General features: G+C 48.0%; 1 protein-coding gene across 2 annotated transcripts; it reads right to left on the minus strand.

Moving 5' to 3' along the window:
• Positions 1 to 124: 124 nt before the first annotated feature.
• On the minus strand, positions 125 to 18,132 carry ANKRD66 (ankyrin repeat domain 66). 2 transcript variants are annotated; one of them, XM_063330612.1, is made up of 4 exons: positions 18,078 to 18,132; positions 17,678 to 17,946; positions 15,727 to 15,955; positions 125 to 2,657 (listed from the first exon to the last, which is right to left on the minus strand). In XM_063330612.1, exons 2-4 carry the CDS (start codon positions 17,814 to 17,816, stop codon positions 2,477 to 2,479), a joined length of 549 nt encoding a protein of 182 aa, XP_063186682.1. In that variant the 5' UTR covers positions 17,817 to 17,946; positions 18,078 to 18,132; the 3' UTR covers positions 125 to 2,476. The 2 variants fall into 2 exon arrangements, with proteins under 2 accessions (XP_063186682.1, XP_063186681.1); XM_063330611.1 differs by having other exon boundaries at positions 17,678 to 18,098.
• Positions 18,133 to 18,824: the final 692 nt, after the last annotated feature.

An 18,824-nucleotide genomic window follows, 5' to 3' on the forward strand; every position in this document is an offset into this window, starting at 1 on the left:
TCTCTAAGGTAACTCTCCAGCCCGTGTAAATAATACAGATGTTCTGTCTTCACCGTCTAAGTTAAGGAAACTTCATTAACATGCTTTGAAGTAAATTATTATGAGTTAAACAAATTATTATTATCATTTGATGTAGATAATTCCTTGGGTTGAATTATTGTCAATAACAGAGTAATTTAGAGCTGGTACAATGGCTAGCTGCAAAAGGGGAACAGCAATACCACAAGCCTTCAGAAGGGCTTTGGTATTTTCGGATCAAGACTACTCAACTAACCTACATGTTTATATCTATTTTGCTTTACATTTATTTCTGCTGTGGTGTTGTACTTTGTAATATTATCACTGCTTGCATTGGTCTATAACTTTTGCGTGAATATGTTGATCACTTTTATTCACCCGAGGTGGTTACTGACTTGCAAACAGCAGTGCAGAAATGACCTCAGGGGGGACAGGTGGAGTGGAGAGTCCACTTCCCACCCCAGCCTCACCTGTCCTCTCTCTGCCCCGCTTCATGCAAAAACATGATTTCCCCCACTCTGTGTGACTGCTCTCCTCATCTACTCTTCTTTTTTTATGAGATCATAGAATCATAGAATGGTTTGGGTTAGAAGGGATCTTAAAGATCATCCAGTTCCAACCCCCTGCCATGGGCAGGGTCACCTCCCACCAGACCAGGTTGTTCAAAGCCCCGTCCAGCCTGGCCTTGAACACCTCCAGGAATGGGCCATTCACAGGTTCCCTGGGCAACCTGTTCCAGTGCCTCACCACCCTCACAGTAAAGAATTTCTTCCTAGTATCTAATCTAAATCTCCCCTCTTTCAGTTTAAAACCATTACCCCTCATCTTATTGCTACGCTCTCCTGATAAAGAGTCTCTTCCCAGTTTTCCTGTAGGCCCCCTTTAGGTACTAGAAGGTTGCTATAAGGTCTTCATGGAGCTTTCTCTTCTCCAGACTGAACAACCCAACACTCTCAGCCAGTCCTCACAGCAGAGGTGCTCCAGCCCTCGGATCATCTTCATGGCCCTCTGCTGGACCTCCTCCAACAGGTCCGTGTCCTTGTTGTGTTGAGGACTCCAGAGCTGGACACAGTTCTCCAGGTGGGGTCTCACCAGAGCAGAGCACCTCCCGCGACCTGCTGGCCATACTTCTTCTGATGCAGCCAGGATGCAGTTGGCTTTCTGGGCTGCAAGTGTGCATTGCCGGCTCACCCTGAGCTTCTTGTCCACCAGCACCCCCAAGTCCTTCTCCTCAGGGCTGCTCCCAAGCCCTTCTCCGCACAACCTTTATTTGTGCCTGGGATTGCCATGACCCAGGTGCAGGACCTTGCACTTGGCCTGGTTGAATTTCATGAGGTTCGCATGGCCCCAAATCCCTGCATCATGTTGATGCAAGCAGAGGGGAAGTGAGGCAGACGCAGTAAGGGGAGGGGAAGTAAACACATAAAAGATGTCAGAAGTCTCAGATTCACAGAATCACAGAATGGTAGGGGTTGGAAGGGCCCTCTGGAGATCATCTAGTCCAACCCCCTGCCACAGCAGGGTCACCCAGAGCAGGTGGCACAGGAACGTGTCCAGGCAGGTTTGGAATGTCTCCAGAGACGGAGATTCCACCACCTCTCTCAATACAAATGGCTGCCGAGTGCTAGCATGACATGGAAAACTGCTTTGGCTCAAATTCAATTTTTTTATGATTGAGAAGTGAAACATTTAAAAACACCTTTGTGATGGCAACTGTTGATGAGCAGAGGGATCGCTCAGGACCAGTTCCACAGCATTCCTATGAGCATAGACATGAAAACGGCTGGGGCACTGCTAAAAATAAGGCAGTGCTCTAAGTGTCTTGGCAGTCACAGATGTCTGAAAGTAGCAACGAGGGAGCACGTTTTCCCTTCTGCTGGGCCAGGAATGGTCGATACAGGCTGTTAGACCCATGTGTCCAGCAAAAGGTCAACATCAACGTCTCCTCTTCAGCCAGAAGAAGCCACTACACAGCACTCCCAAAGAAAAGAGAGAGGCACCACCAGAGGCTACGAGCCTCTACAGAGCCCCCTGGTTGACTCAGGACCAGAACCAAACAAGCAAAAGCCACAAATGGCACCAGAGTGAGCAGAACCACAGTCCCAGATACTTTCATGAATCAATTAAGAGCAAAAACATTTCCCTCTCAGACGACATGGGCAACTGCTGTAATTTCTGTAAATGTACACATTTCAGTGGGTTAGATTATTGGCATATTTAAACTCCTTCTGCAGTTTCCTGATATTTGAGATCTGATTTACATAGAAGTGCAGACAGACAGGAGCACTTCTACCTGCTTCCTATTAATGGTGGTATTTCCAGTACATCACAAAATGCATTCTTGTGCCCATCTGCTTCTCCTGTCCATCCGTATTTCACCCTGCAGATGCACCTGGGGTCTGCCAGTGTCTTTGCTCTGCACTGCAAGTTCTCAGTGGCACCAAATAGTCCAGGCACACTACTGCTTCCTCCCTTTTTTTTTATTTTTCTTTTGAGCAGAGGATGTGTAGTTCTCCCGAGAACACGGTGGATTTCTCTCAAGCTCTTCTTTCTTGAGTTCCCAGTCTTCATCTCTCTGGTCTAAGGGGATTCCTTTCATTGCGGCTGTCCTGCGATAGTTTCTGCTCTCCACCTCTGCTCTGGGGAAGAAAGCAAGAGTGTACCTTCAGACACCGAGCACAGCACAGTCACACCACTGCTCATGAGAGGCCCATCTACAGGATCAAGGGGATCGTGTATTTGTATGGTCAAAACACCGTTGCCAGCACTACATGAAAAACCACTGAGGATCATCCCAAATCCAACAGCATTCATCACCCCAGGTGTCCAGGTACTCAGTGAGAGTTGGGCTGAAGTGGGAAACCTTCAGTAAGGATCTATGGTGAGACTGGACTTTTACCAGTGGAATCATAATTTTAACCATAAAAAGCTCCCAAAGATTCATCTTGTGAATTTGTGTGCTGTTAAATAAATTTAAGCACATTTAATGCAATTGTACATGGTATATTAACTTACTGCAACTGCAACATTTCTATTTTCTTTTATTTTTTGTACTGCTCATTCGTATGTACTAGAAATTCTTAATGCCAAAACATTAATGCCAGATCTGAAGGTGACTGGAATTTGGGAGGATTCGTACCTAGTTCTTTTTTATAGGTGACCTTCTAACCTCAGAAATCATCTAATCCTAATCCAGTTCAGCCCTGAAATTTTCTAAACTTTGCATTCAAATTCAGAACTGAACTTCACAATTCATGCTTATTTCTGTTTGTTTGGTTTTTGTTTTTTTTTTTTTAATAATAACTTGAATTAAGCAACGTCATAGAAATAAGGCTGTGCTTCAAGTGCTTCAAATTTTGCATGGGAAAACATTATGCAGAAGATGCCGTTTTTGCCAGTCCAAAATCTCCATCCACGAGTCATTCACAACTCTCCTCTGTTGCTGGGGTTTTTAGCTGTGTTTTTCAGCTGTGTTTTTCAAGTTAGCTCCATGATTTCAAGAGTGTGAAACCTGTGGATGTCAGACACTGAACCATCATCCGTCCAGACCTTGGGATTTCCAAGTCAGCGGTGAGTTTGCTCTTGGCATCTGTGATTTTCCAAAGTCCTAATTTTTTTATGATATTCATATAGTTTCTATTAAACGAGTATAGTCCTGGATCTTCAGTGAAAGACACTGTACAAGTTAACATGAAAATAAACAGGCTACGCTGGAGTTTTCCTTATAGCCTTGAAATGTCGATGTTTTTTCATTACACTTCCCATTGCAAACAACCAAAGCAAAATAAAAACCACTTTCATCAAGGCCAAAATGCTCCTTTGAGCAGCAGAATTTTTTTTTTTTTTTATCATCTCCGTTATGGTTTTGTTAATCACAGCTCTTAAATATTTTTCCCATTAAGTGTTGTTAACTTTCTCTTTATAATCTTTACACGTGCCTGGCACTGACACAGCCAATTATTTTGGAAAAAAGTGACCCCAAACTAAAAAATAGATAGCAACTTTCTGCATTTTGTAGACACCAAGGGATTTTAAAAGAACGAGTACATCTATCCTTCATGTCCAAGTCACACAGCATAGGATCATGGAATGGTTTGGGTTGGTAGGGACCTTTGAAGATCACCTAGTCCAACCTCCAAGTTTCAAGTCACTGAAAGTTTCTTTCAGCTCTCTTTCAGAAATCAGCAAAGGCAAAAACTCAGGCCTTCTTTTCTTTCTCACATGAGCAGTAAGCAGGGGAAAATGCTGAAAAAACAGGAGCTGCTGTGGTGGGTTGCCCTTGGCCATCTGCCAGATGCCCACTCAGCTGCCCTCACTGCCCCTCCTCAACAGGACGGGGGGAGAACGATGAAAAAGCTTTTGGGTCAAAATAAAGACATTGAGATCACTTACCAATTACTGTCGTGGGCCAAACAGACTTGGGGAAAATCAATTTAATTTATTGCTAATTGAAAATAGATTAGGATGGTGAGGAACAAAGACAAAACTAAACCATCTCCCCGTCACTCCCTCTTCCTCCCAGGCTCAACTTCAGTCCATTCCAAACTCCTCTACCTCCTCACCCCATGTGGTGCAGGGTGATGGGGAATGGGGGTTGTGGTCGGTTCATAACATACATTGCCTCTTCCACTGCTTCCTTCTCCTGCTCTTCCCTTGATCCAACATGGATCCTTCCCATGGACTGCAGTCCTTCAGGATAAGCCAGCTCCAGCATAGGCTTTCCATGGGCTGCTGCTCCTTCAGAGCATGTCCACCTACTCCAGCATGGGGTCCTCCACGGGCTGCAGTGTGGATATCTGCCCCACCATGGTCCTCCATGGGCTGCAGAGGAATCCCTGCTCTGGACCTGGAGCATCTCCTCTTCCTTCTCCTGCTCTGACGCTGGTGTTGCAGGGCTGTTTCTCATACTTCTTCCCTCACTCCTCAATCTGCCCTTTCTTAGACATATTTTCCAGAGGAGCCACCAGGGTTGCTGATGGGCTGAGATATGTCTTGTGGTGTGCCCGGTGTGGTGCAGCCCTGGTCTCTTTTCACAGAGACCCCCCCTCCACACCCCCACTTCCAGCACCTGGGCACGGACACCCCAACTTGTACATCTTGTCCAAGAGAAGACAAACCCTTTTTTCCTACTGCAGAGGTCTGATTTTGTAGGTACTCAGTATTCATGGAACTCTGTCAAAAATACCACCAAACATTGGGGGAAAAAAATCCTTTTTTTCTGTAATACAGCAGCACTGTCACATCAGCACAATGCTGTCCTGGCTGAGCTCCATGCAGATGTGCTTCATAGCGTGGGCTTACTATATAGATGTGTATATATCATAGAATCATAGAATCATAGAGTGTGTTGGGTTGGAAGGCACCTTTAAAGGCCATCTAGTCCAACCCCCCTGCAGTCAGCAGGGACATCTTCAACTAGATCAGGTTGCTCAGAGCCTCATCCAGCCTGGCCTTGAATGTCTCCAGGGATGGGGCCTCCACCACCTCTCTGGGCAACCTGGGCCAGTGTCTCACCACCCTCAGTGTAAAGAACTTCTTCCTAATGTCTCATATAAACCCACCCTGCTCTAGTTTAAAACCATTGCCCCTTGTCCTATTGCTACATGCCCTTGCAAACAGCCTCTCCCCAGCTTTCCTGTAGGCCCCCTTTAGGTACTGAAAGGCGTCTATAAGGTCTCCCTAGAGCCTCCTCTTCTCCAGGCTGAACAACCCCAACTCTCTCAGCCTGTCCTCATAGCAGAGGTGCTCCAGCCCTCGGATCATCTTCGTGGCCCTCCACTGGACCGGCTCCAACACGTCCATGTCCTTCTTGTGCTGAGGGCTCCAGAGCTGGACACAGGACTCCCGGTGGGGTCTCACCAGAGCAGAGTAGAGGGGGAGAATCACCTCTCTGGATCTGCTGGCCACGGTTCTTTTGATGCAGCCCAGGATGCGATTGGCTTTCTGGGCTGCAAGCGCACATATATTCACATACACACACACAAACACGTGTGTGGGGGTGTATATATACGCATATACACATGTACACACATATGTGTATGTACATATGTGTGTGTATATATGTATATGCCCTGGGATTAGACAGCAGGAGCTGTTGGTGCGGTTTCAACGCACTTTGCAGAGAGGCTGGCACGAGCCACGGGTCTCCGTGTCACCTCAGTGCCATTGCCGGCAGCTCTCACAGCATCCAGGGTAAAGCTCTTCTCATGCAAAAAAAAAAAAGAAAAAAAAAATTAAAAATTATGATGCAAATTACACATTTGTTACTCAGAAGCAGCTGTGTTCTGAAGGCCGTTTCTTGTTCTTTGCATGTCCATGCAAACCTCGGTGAGTGGTACGGATACTCTGTAGCAGAATATTCCTAATATTTACATGTTAATAATATTTACCTGTCGATACATGTAATATTTCCATGTTGATGTCATATTTCCATGTGGATGCAGTCAGTGCCCAGCTCAGAGCAGTCGCTCAGCCCAGGCGTAGGTCCATGCAGACCCGGGGGTCAGATACACAGCGCGGGAGGATCACGGTGGTGCTAGAGGGGGCTGAACTGGGATTCAGGAAGGATTTGGATGCTCCTAGCCCTGTTCGGACATGCACATCAGCCCTGCATTTGGCGCAGGCTGTTGTTTTTAAAATTGCCTTTTCTCTCTTTTTTGCATGACAGGCAAATAACCCAAACTGACGGTGATGCTCTGTAACAAAATATCCCCCATATTTACATAGTAACCCCACAGACACCGTGAGCGGAGGGCAGACCTACTCCGCGCGCTTCATTTTCTGCCCACAGCACACATCGGAACTGCCCAGCTCCCACCGGAGCCGCGGACCCACTGCCTGACCATGGACATCCCCTCTGGGACCTTCTGCACACCCGAGGGAGCAGAAGGTAATCCACATTATCCTACAAATGCCAGTAATTCCTCCTAGTTACCTCCAAGTTTGCTGACGCGAGGAGGTGAAACCATTGCAGGAGGGTAAAGGCATCCACTGTGGTTGTCAACTAGAGTGGGTGGGCTTTAAAAAAGGGTTCCTGAGCCCTGGTGATAAACTCTTGGCTGCCCACGTGATATGTTATGGCCGTGAGGTGATCATACAGGCTTGGTGTGCCTTATGAAACGTCCTAGGCATGGGCATTCAAAGCACTTTCCCAGGTATTAAGTTCTCCCAGCCACGCAGCTGCAGGTCAAGTCAGGCCAGTACGCGTCCCTGAAAGACAAGTTTTCCACCTTAAATTAGCCGTTCCCCCCAGAAAACCTTCCATCAGCTACAAAAGATGCCCTAGGCTGTTGACTTGGTGGCTCAGAGTGGGGGTGTCAACCGTCCTGTCAATCAATCCTCATCCCGTCAATCGTTCTCCCAGCCGCCTCCACCAGCGCCGGTGTCTCCGTCAGCCACAGGCATCGCCCGTCAGCATCATCCTGGCAATTCCCCAAGTCTTGCCCGTCACCTCACCGCTGCTGCCCAGCCAGGAGCACGGCAAATGCTACAGGCTTGGCCGGACTCGCTAAGCAGGATTTAATGGGGAGATTAGTGCAAAAATGACGGCGCTGAATAGGTAAGCGATTGCCATAAATGATTAATCCAGGGCAAGAAGCCTGCAGACCTTTCGCTCTCTAGGATGGACAATATTTACCTCTTCTGATACAGAAACTAAGCAAGCCAAGAACTGAGAACCGAAAAAAAAAAAAAACAAAAACAAAATCAGAAAACCCTCCTCTGGAAGAAAGTGCCCCATTTTCAAAGAACGGGCAAACCTGAGGCTATCCCAGCTAGGGTCAAGGTCGCAAAAAACCTAATTTGCAAAACTCAGATATCAGCTGCTTGTTGTTTAAATTTCTTTAAACTGAAAGCCTAAGGGAAATAAGAGCTGATTATTCTGTGTGGAATAGTGACGGTTTTCTCCGTAAACAGCGAGGCTTCAGCTGTGCAGCTGTGAGGTGTCCTGGATGTGGGGTGGGCAAGTAAAATGCCAAAGTCCCATCAGCTTCCACAACAGCCAGGGCTTAGAAACAGGAACGTGTGGCTCCCCTAGAAAGTTTTTTGGGCTCTACAAGGGGATTTTACACAGTTTGGGTGTCTTTTCCTATGGAAGGAGGCTGACGCTGTGTCAAGATTAAAGGTGGGCATGGAGCATTTCAAGCTGTGGGAGCACAGCAAAAGGATGGCAGCACCCACAGAAAGGTTTACGTGGATTAATGAAAGGTGGCATTTGGTAGGCACTGGCCACCTCAGACGTTGGCCCAGCCACTTGGCAGCTCTTGTGCTGAACTGGCAAGCTGGAGACTTTGAGTTGGATATGTGCCTATAAAAAAATGCATGATTTCTACGGTGCCCAAGCAGTCTTGAGAACGTGACAGTGGTGAAAAAGGTGCCAGTTAAGGACTATGGTGTAAATTCACAGGAAAACCCAGGGAAGGAAAAGCCTTTGGGGGCTCTCAGCATCTCAAGTTCCAGCATGTACAGTTGGCACTTGCTTGTAGAGATCCAGCCATGGTTGCTACCCGGTCGAAGGCTGTTGTTAGAAAAGCTGTGGGCAACCAGACAGAGCCCCCACGCAAAAATATGGGAGCCCAGGCCTCTGGCTGCAGAGAGTGCCGGAGCCTGGCACTCGCGATGGAGGGCAGCGGAGACAACACCTGTGTCAGATGTGACCAGGTGAATGATCTGCTCATTCTGGTGGCTGAGCTGAGGGATGAAGTGGAGAGGTTGAGGAGTATCAGGGAAAGTGAGAGGGAGAGTGACTGATGGACCCACTCCCTGAGAGAGAGGGAACAGGGTGAGGCCCCACATAAGTCAGAGGACCCCCTCCCCTCTCGTCACCAGGCAGCAGGAGGGGATCGCAGAGAAGAGGGGGAATGGAAACAGGTCCCTGCTCGGGGAAGCAGGAGAACCCCCTCCCGGCCCCTCCCACCTTCCCAGTTACCCTTGCAGCACAGGTATGGAGTCCTGCAGGAGGAACTGGCTGTTGGAGAGGAGGATGAGACACCCAGGCCAGGAATGTCAGAAAGACCAAGTCACCATGGACCCAGCATCACCACTGGCTCCAAAAGGAAAAGCAGACGGGTCATTGTTGTGGGTGACTCTCTACCGAGGGGGGCGGAGGGGCCAATATGCCGTCCTGACCCACTTCACACGGACGTCTGCTGCCTCCCTGGGGCACGGGTCAGGGATGTGTTGGACAAACTTCCGGCCCTAGTAAAATCCTCTGACTATTACCCCCTCTTAGTATTTCAGGTGGGTAGTGATGAAGTGGGTAGAAGGAGACCAAAATCAATTAAAAGAGATTTTAGAGCCTTGGGGCGGCGGCTTAAGGGGTCAGGAACACAAGTTGTATTCTCCTCCATCCCTTCAGGGGCTATCATGAATGAGGAAATTAACAGGAAGAGGCATCAGGTCAACTCGTGGCTCCGGGACTGGTATTATCATCAGGGCTTTGGGTTTTTTGATCATAGGCTGCTATGTGAGACACCTGGCCTGCTGGTGGCAGGTGGGACGCACCTGTACCAGAAGGGGAAAAGAATTTTGGGGCAGGAGTTAGGAAGGCTCATTGACAGGGTTTTAAACTAGATATGAGGGGGGAAGGGGAGACAACTGGGCCTGTCAGGACTAAACCCAAGGGAGGCATGCCAGGGCTTGAAGGGTGGTGGACTAGTGAGGACTCTCGCTCTGCCATTTCATTTGAGAGAAGGGACAGACGCTTAGAAATCATGGAAGCACCCGAGAAGGGTCTGGTAGGAAATGGGGCCCACACTCACAAAAAGGTGTTGGAATCACTAGTTCATCAGAAGTGCATCTATACCAATGCACGCAGTATGAGCAACAAACAGGGGGAGATTGAAGCCATGAGGCACCAGGAAAACTATGACATAGTGGCTATCACAGAAACGTGGTGGGATGCCTCACACGACTGGAGTGCCACAATCGATGGCTACAAGCTCTTCAGGAGGGACAGACAGGAAAGGAGAGGTGGTGGAGTGGCCCTGTATGTTAGAGAATGCTATGAGAGCTCGGAAATCAAGTATAGTGGTGATGGGGTGGAGAGTCTTTGGATTAGGTTAAGGGCCAATAAAGCTGATATCGCTGCGGGAGTCCGCTATAGACCTCCCAACCAAAGCAGTGAGGTGGATGAAGCTTTCTATAAGCAGCTGGGAGAAATCTCACAGTCGCTTGCCGTTGTTCTTGTGGGGGACTTTAACCTCCCGGATATCTGCTGGGAATACAACACAGCAGAGAGGGAACAACCCAGGAGGTTCCTGGAATGCGTGGAGGATAACTTCCTCACACAGCTGGTAAGTGAGCCGACCAGGGAAGGTGCCCTCCTGGACCTGCTTCTTGTGAACAGGGAAGAACTTGTGCGGGAAGTAAAGGTTGGTGGCCGTCTAGGGCACAGTGATCATGAGATGACTGAGTTTTTGATTCTTGGAGAAACAAGGAGAGGAGTTAGTAAAACAGCCACCTTAGACTTCCAGAGGGCAAATTTTGACCTGTTCAGAAGACTGCTGGAGAAAATCCCTTGGGAGGCTGCCCTGAAGGATATAGGAGCCCAGGAAGGCTGGACATACTTCAAGAGAGAAGTCTTAAAGGCACAGAAGGAGGCTGTCCCCATGTGCCGAAAAACAAGTAGGCGGGGAAGGAGACCGGCCTGGCTAAATAGGGACCTTTGGCGGGACCTCAAGAACAAAAGGAGAGTCTATGACCTCTGGAAGAGGGGGCAGGTCTCTCATGAAGACTATAAGGATATAGCGAAGCTCTGCAGGGAGAATATTAGGAGAGCCAAAGTGCAGCTAGAGCTCAACCTAGCTACAGCTGTTAAGGATAACAAAAAAATGTTTCTATAAAATCATTAACAACAAAAGGAGGATTAGGGAAAATCTCCCTCCCTTACTGGATGCAGAGGGAAACATAGTCACAAAGGATAAGGAAAAGGCTGAGGTGCTCAATGCCTACTTTGCCTCAGCCTTTAGCAGTGGAACTAGCTGTTCCCTGGGCACCCAGCCTCGTGAGCTGGGAGACAAGGAGGGGAAGCTGAACGAGGTCATCACAATTGAAGAGGAAGTGATCAGTGACCTGCTACACCGCTTGTATGTGCACAAGTCTGTGGGACCGGATGGGTTACATCCAAGAGTGCTGAAAGAGTTGGCAGACATGCTCGCCAAGACACTTTCCATTATCTACCTGAAGCCACGGCTAACTGGGGAGGTCCCAATGGACTGGAGGGTAGCAAATGTAGCACCCATCTACAGGAAAGGCAGAAAGGAGGATCCAGGAAACTATAGGCCTGTCAGTCTGATGTCGGTAGCAGGGAAGGTCATGGAGCAGATCATCTTGAGTGCCATTACAAGTCATATAATGGACAACCAGGGGATCAGGCCTAGTCAGCATGGGTTTATGAAAGGCAGGTCCTGCCTGACGAACCTGATCTTCTATGACAAGATGACCCGATTATTGGATGAGGGAAAGGCTGTGGACATTGTGATCATGAAATGATTGAGTTCAGGATCATGGGTACTATCCACAAAACAACAAGAAGTAAAATTACAACCTTGGATTTCAGGAGGGCTAACTTCGACCTCTTTAAGAAACTGCTTGGAGAGATCCCGTGGGCTAGGGCTCTGGAAGGCAAAGGGGCTCAAGAAAGCTGGTTGATATTCAAAGACCACTTCCTCCAAGCTCAGGATCGGTGCATCCCTAAGAGAAAGAAATCGGCCAAGGGACGCAGGAGACCTGCATGGTTGAGCAGGGAGCTTCAGAAAAAGCTCAAGTGGAAGAAGGAAGTTTATAATAAGTGGAAGAAGGGACTGACCCCTTGGGAGGATTACAAGAATGCCACCAGAGCGTGCAGGGATGAAACAAGGAAAGCCAAGGCCGCCTTGGAATTAGACCTGGCTAGGGACATCAAGCAAAACAAAAAGAGCTTCTACAAGTATATTGGAAGCAAAAGGAAGACCAGGGAAGTTGTAGGCCCACTGCTGAATGAGGCAGGAGTTATGGTGACGGAGGATGTGGAGAAGGCAGAGTTACTGAATGCCTTCTTTGCTTCGGTCTTTTCTGCTCGGCCCAGCCCTCAGGAGTCCCAGGCATTGAATAAAGTAACAGGGAAAGAAGACGACTTCCCTTGGGTTGAGGAGGAGCGAGTGAGGGACCAATTAGATCATCTAGATATTCACAAGTCCATGGGCCCTGATGGGATGCACCCGAGAGTGCTGAGGGAGCTGGCGGAAGTCATTGCTGGGCCGCTCTCCATCATCTTTGAAAAGTCCTGGAGAACAGGCGAGGTGCCTGCGGACTGGAGGAAAGCCAATGTCACTCCAGTCTTCAAGAAAGGCAAGAAGGAGGAGCCGGGGAACTACAGGCCGGTCAGCCTCACCTCCATCCCTGGAAAGATGATGGAACAGCTCGTTCTGGGTGTCATCTCAAGGCGCGTGGAGGAAAGGAAAGCTATCAGAAGTACTCAGCATGGATTCACCAGGGGGAAATCATGTCTGACTAACCTGATAGCCTTCTACGATGGCATGACTAGATGGATAGATGAGGGGAGGGCGGTAGATGTGGTCTACCTTGACTTAAGCAAGGCGTTTGACACGGTCTCCCACAGCATCCTCATAGGGAAGCTTAGGAAGTGTGGGTTAGATGAATGGACAGTGGGGTGGATAGAAAACTGGTTGAAAGATAGAGCTCAGAGGGTTGTGATTAGGGGCACAGAGTCCAGTTGGAGACCAGTGACGAGTGGTGTTCCCCAGGGGTCAGTACTGGGTCCAGTCCTGTTCAACATATTCATCAATGACCTGGATGAGGGGATAGAGTGCACCCTCAGCAAGTTTGCTGATGACACCAAGCTGGGTGGGGTGGCTGACACACCGGAAGGCTGTGCCGCCATACAGAGAGACCTGGACAGGTTGGAGATCTGGGCAGAGAGAAACCTTATGAAGTTCAACAAGGGCAAGTGTAGGGTGCTGCACCTGGGGAGGAACAACCCCATGCACCAGTACAGGTTGGGTGCTGACCTGCTGGAGAGCAGCTCTGTGGAAAGAGACCTGGGAGTCCTGGTGGACAACAGGATGACCATGAGTCAGCAATGTGCCCTTGTGGCCAAGAAGGCCAATGGCATCCTGGGGTGCATCAAGAGGAGCGTGGCCAGCAGGTCAAGGGAGGTCATCCTCCCCCTCTACTCTGCCTTGGTGAGGCCGCACCTGGAGTACTGTGTCCAGTTCTGGGCTCCCCGGTTCAAGAGGGACAGGGAACTGCTGGAAAGGGTGCAGCGGAGGGCTACGAGGATGATTAGGGGACTGGAACACCTCTCTTATGAGGAAAGGCTGAGGGATTTGGGTCTCTTCAGTCTGGAAAAAAGACGTCTGAGGGGTGACCTTATCAACGCTTATAAATACTTAAAGGGTGGGTGTCAGGACGATGGGGCGAGGCTCTTTTCAGTGGTGCCCGGGGACAGGACAAGAGGCAATGGGCACAAACTGGAACATAGGAAGTTCCACCTAAACATGAGGAGGAACTTCTTTACCCTGAGGGTGGCAGAGCACTGGAACAGGCTGCCCAGAGAGGTGGTGGAGTCTCCATCTCTGGAGACATTCAAAACCCACCTGGACGTGTTCCTGTGTAACCTGCTCTAGGTGACCCTGCTCTGGCAGGGGGGTTGGACTAGATGATCTCCAGAGGTCCCTTCCAACCCTATGATTCTATGATTCTATGATTCTATGATTGTCTACCTAGACTTTCGAAAACCATTTGACACTGTTCCCCATAGAATTCTTATGGAAAAACTGGCTGTTCATGGCCTGGATGAGCATACGATCTGCTGGATCAAGCACTGGCTGGACAGATGGCCACAAAGAGTGGTGGTCAATGGAGTTAAATCCAGCTGGTGGACGGTGACAAAAGGTGTCCCTCAGGGCTCGGTGTTGGGACCATTTCTGTTTAACATCTTTATTGATGACCTTGATAAGGACATAGAGTGTATCATCAGCAAGTTTGCAGATGACACAAAGCTCAGCGGGAGTGTCGATCTGCATGAGGATAGGGAGGCTCTACAGAGAGACTTGGATAGATTGGACTGATGGGCCAATGCTAATGGAATGAGCTTCAACAAGGCCAAGTGCCAGGTCCTGCACTTGGGCCACAACAACGCCATGCATCACTACAGGCTTGGGGCAGTGTGGCTGGAGAGCTGCCTGGCAGAAAAGGACCTGGGGGTTCTAATTCACAAGCGGCTGAAGATGAGCCAGCAGTGTGCCCAGGTGGCCAAGAGGGCCAATGGCATCCTGGCTTGTATTAGAAATAGTGTCACCAGCAGAAGGAGGGAGGTGATTGTCCCCCTGTACTCAGCACTGGTGAGGCCACACCTTGAGTATTGTGTCCAGTTCTGGGCACCTCAATACAAGAGAGATATCGAGGTGCTGGAGCGAGTGCAGAGGAGGGCAAGGAAGCTGGTGAAGGGCCTGGAGAATAAATCTGATGAGGAGCGATTGAAGGAGCTGGGACTGTTTAGTTGGGGGAAGAGGAGGCTGAGGGGAGACCTCATCACTCTTTACAGCTACTTGAAAGGACACCGTAGAGAGGTTGGTGCTGGTCTCTTCTCACAGGTAATTAGCGACAGAACAAGAGGGAATGGGTTCAAGCTGCAACAGGGTAGGTTTAGGCTGGACATTAGGAAAAAATTCTTCCCAGAAAGAGTGGTCAGACACTGGAATAGGCTGCCCAGGGAGGTGGTGGAGTCACCATCCCTGAATGTGTTTAAGAGTTGTTTAGATGTGGTGTTAGGGGATATGGTGTAAGGGAGAACTTTGTAGAGTGGAGTTGATGGTTGGGCTCGATGATCCCAAGGGTCTTTTCCAACCTAAATGATTCTATGATTCTATGATTCACAAGCAATGTATTGAGATACCAGGTAATGTGTGGGACTACAATTGTCGCTGAAGACGCTGGTTAGCCTCTGGTGATCTGCCACACTGCTTTACAGAGATGGAGGTGTGGGACACGGCTCAGACCTCTTCAGGACAGCACCCTGATCCAGAGAAACAGGATGAAAATACCCGTGAGCCAAATCAGTGGCTGAAAAACAGGAACGGTAACTGGGAACCCTTTAAAAGCATATTACTCGCTGCATCTGGGCGCCACAGTGATAACTGTAAACAGTTAAGGCAATAAGGAGTTTTCCGAAATTTGGAAGTTATATGTGGCCATCCTATTAACGGATCAAATGGTATAATTTTCAATAATTATGTAAAAAAAAAAAAAAAGGATGGTTCTGTTTGTTACTACAAGAAAAGCCAAGTGATATACATACGCTAACATCAACTGCTAAAGAGCTGTTCTTAAATTCAACCTGTGTATTCAGTATTCACCGATCTAAAGGGTTAACACTTGTTAGTTCTTGCTTTCACTTCCATTGCTTAATAATCGCTCTGTAATATCCTTACAAAAACAATGATGTCATGAAGTGGTAATGACTTTGAAAACATACCAAGGCAAACCAGAGAAGGCAGCAGAAGGAATGAATGTCTTGCCAATGGCTCCCTTGTGACAAAGATCCTTATTTGCTTATCTACTACTTGTGCTCCATGGCTTTAATAGGCTTTAGGTGGAAAGATAAGTAACACACTCGTATTCATTCTGGTCCTCTCTACAGCAGCCAATTTAATTTTCATTGCTGGAGCCCCATCAGCCCCGTCAGTGGGACGGGCCATCGTTACTCACGTTTCTAAGAACCTGGAGCAGTCTTGGTGACCGTAGATTTCCGCAAGCCTCTTGGGAGTGTCGCCGAAGAGGTCGGCCGCATCCATGGCAGCGTGCAGGGAATGGAGGGTGCGGAGCACTCCAAGTCTCCCCGACTCGGCAGCAAAGTGAGCCGGTGTCCAGCCCACATCGCTCCGCAGGCAATGCCGGGCACCGTGGTCCACGAGGAGTTTGACCAGCTCCGATTGCCCTGGCGTTGGGCAGCAAAACAGAGAGAGAAGGTGCACCTGCGTTAGGCTTTAAACCTTCAGGATGCAGAAGACGGTCACACACACTTGATCATTGGCCTTGACTCAAGGCCAGGCTGGATGGGGCTTGGAGCAGCCTGGTCTAGTGGGAGGTGTCCCTGCCCAGGGCAGGGGGGTTGGAACGAGATGATCTTTACAGTCCCTTCCCACCCGAACCATTCTGTGATTCTGTGACCATAATTCCCTCATTCATATAATGACAGATTTTACCCACGACCTGGCCATTTGATTTATCAAATAAATGATACACATCGGAAAATGCTGATTTTTTTTTTCAACGTAGTCTGCTTCCAGAAGCATTTTACAGCAAAAACATCAATAAAACAAAAAAGCTTTCTACTATTTTCTGAACAGTACATCTTAACTAGTCATTGACTAATTGGGTCTTAACTATTTCGTTGTTTCATTTTGGTTTTTTAATTCAATACAAAATAAAATTTAAACATTAAAACAATGGAAAACCTGTGAACAGCTTTACTAAAGCAAGGGTTTGTTTGACAGGAGATAGAGAAATTACTTGTTTTCATTCACCTTCACATTTTTCTAATTTGTGGAATTGCTTAAAGAGGCAAAAAAATTTTTTTCTGCCCCAGTTCCCACTGCCTTTCCTGAGCTAGATCGTTCCCAACGGCAGCAAGGCCACGCCAGCCTCTCGTCATCCTTTCACAATGACCTATTGCTATGGAAATGTGCTTTTCTTGCCGGCCATAGTTTTCAGTGCGTATCATTTTGAATTTATCAATCAGAGACGGTCACAGCATTTACAAATCCTCGTTCCTCGATTTCATGCTTTGACAATTTACATTTTTAATCACATATTAACTTTTTGTATATTATGTTGATGTATATCTATATATACATGAAACGGCTTTTTTTAAATAGCTCAGTTCTTTTTTTTTTTGCTGCCCAAATGAGTAATCAGGGCAAATGGAAAGCACGGTGTCAAGTGCAAACCAGGAAATCACACACTTGATTTCTGAGCAAAGACAGATGCCATGATGTGAGATCCCAACGTGTAACACACACGGGTCCAGTTTCCCATTTGACACAGTGTACAATTATACATTATATATATTGTTGCATTAATCTCTTCTCGGGGCTGCAAAGGGGTATTTGACTTTAACAGACACTTCTGACGATGAAGGACCAAATGGGAGCTGCAAACGACTCGGGTCCTGTCTTGTTCATTCGACCAGATGGGATAAAGGCAGAGCAATTTACAACACACTGTAATTATTTTGTTCTATCGGGTTTGATAAATACCTGGTATAAATTCAGTGGGTCTGACGTTCTGCTCATTTATGCGGGCACACATGGGAAATAACTCCTCTGCACTGCATGAAGCCACCTCTTAGAGAAGTAATGATGTGCCGGACAAGCAGGCATGCTATACGTACATATCACATAATTTGCAAATTTTCACAGGTGACAGAAAAAAAACCCTAAAAAAATCACTTTGGTGGTAATTCCATACATTATTTTGAAGGCAAAGTTCCCATTTAAATCGGTATTTTTCTCTTTTGCCTCATTAAGGACAAAAGGATCAGATAACGAGCTGTGACTATCACCAGCGTTAATTGCTATCACAGCAAGACATGATTGCAATCAGCATCACCTGTTGGGATGCTAATGCCGTGGTTCCCAGAGTAAGGGAGCGCCCTTACCTTTTGCCGCAGCCCAGTGCAGCGGGGTCCTGTCATGCCAGTCAACATCCTTGTGATTTGGGTCGCAGCGCCCTGTCCTCAAAATCTCATCCACCAGGTCATAGTCCCCCAACGCCACGGCTTCGTGGAGCTCTGTCATGCTGCGCACCTCAGAAAGGCGCCCGGTAAAAGGGTGGTGGTCGTCTAGTGGGTGCTCACTGGTGTGTCGGCTCCTCTCAAGAGCAATTGGAAGAGATCAAGCAACATCTGGATTAACAATGAGACATGCGCTGCGAGAAACCAAAAAAAATAAAAAAAAAAAAAATTATCAACAAGTGATCACAGTCTGATGGTGATGTTTAATTTACAGTCATGAAAATCTGGTGCAAAGCGCAGCCCTTTATATAAAGGAGAAAACCACCTTGTGTTTCTCTAGGATGTTGCTAACGAACAGCCGGCTCAGGCCAAACATTTGCCACCGGCCTGTTGGTACTCACTTGCCATGGAAACTGGCTCCTCCCTTGCCAACGCTGCAGATCCGTTATTGGCGGCCTTTTCTTGCAATGAAAGAAACGGCTGGGCAGCTATCTGCCAATCTTCTTCGGTGCAAATAACGTGGCTATGCCTTGCTGCCTAAAAATCTCCTCTCCGTGGCCGTGCTTTGCGCTTTCCGGTCCCACACAACAGACCCCCAGCAAGAAACACAAGCAGATCTTTGGCACCTGCAAGGCTGTGGATTTGAATAATTACACCTGTGGTAAGGGATATTTCCTCACTGTTCTGCTGGCCGGGAATTTAAGCAGCTTGCAAGGATCACTGTGGTACCCCCAGTGACGGAAACACTGCAATATTTTCTCCGGTCTGGCCTTGTGGAGAGAAACCTTGTATATTCCCGTATCAACAGCCGGTCTTAAGCTAATTAGTCCAGTCCCCCTCATAAACCAGAAGAGTTTTAGGACTTGCTCCAGCTTTTGCATTGTGTTTACTTCATGGAGTAATTTTCAGAGATGGAAAAAAGTGTGATTTCCACGTTCAGCATGTCGGAAAGGACCAACATTGGATCTTGCAGAGGCTGAAGTGACGGAAGGTGTGCAACTGTAGGGGCTACGTCCTGGGGTCATGTCCCTGCTCCCAACTCCCATAAACATCCCAACCACCTCCCAAATCC

The sequence above is a fragment of the Chroicocephalus ridibundus genome, chromosome 3, assembly GCF_963924245.1.
Source record: "Chroicocephalus ridibundus chromosome 3, bChrRid1.1, whole genome shotgun sequence".
NCBI lineage: Eukaryota > Metazoa > Chordata > Aves > Charadriiformes > Laridae > Chroicocephalus > Chroicocephalus ridibundus.

Coding starts and splice junctions, on each gene's coding strand:
- ANKRD66 (XM_063330612.1), bottom strand. CDS start 17,816: ATGACAGAGCTCCACGAAGCCGTGGCGTTGGGGGACTATGACCTGGTG. Junction 15,956..17,677: donor GCACTGGGCTGCGGCAAAAG/GTAAGGGCGCTC, acceptor GCCCAACGCCAG/GGCAATCGGAGCTGGTCAAA. Junction 2,658..15,726: donor TGCTCCAGGTTCTTAGAAAC/GTGAGTAACGAT, acceptor TTTCTTCCCCAG/AGCAGAGGTGGAGAGCAGAA.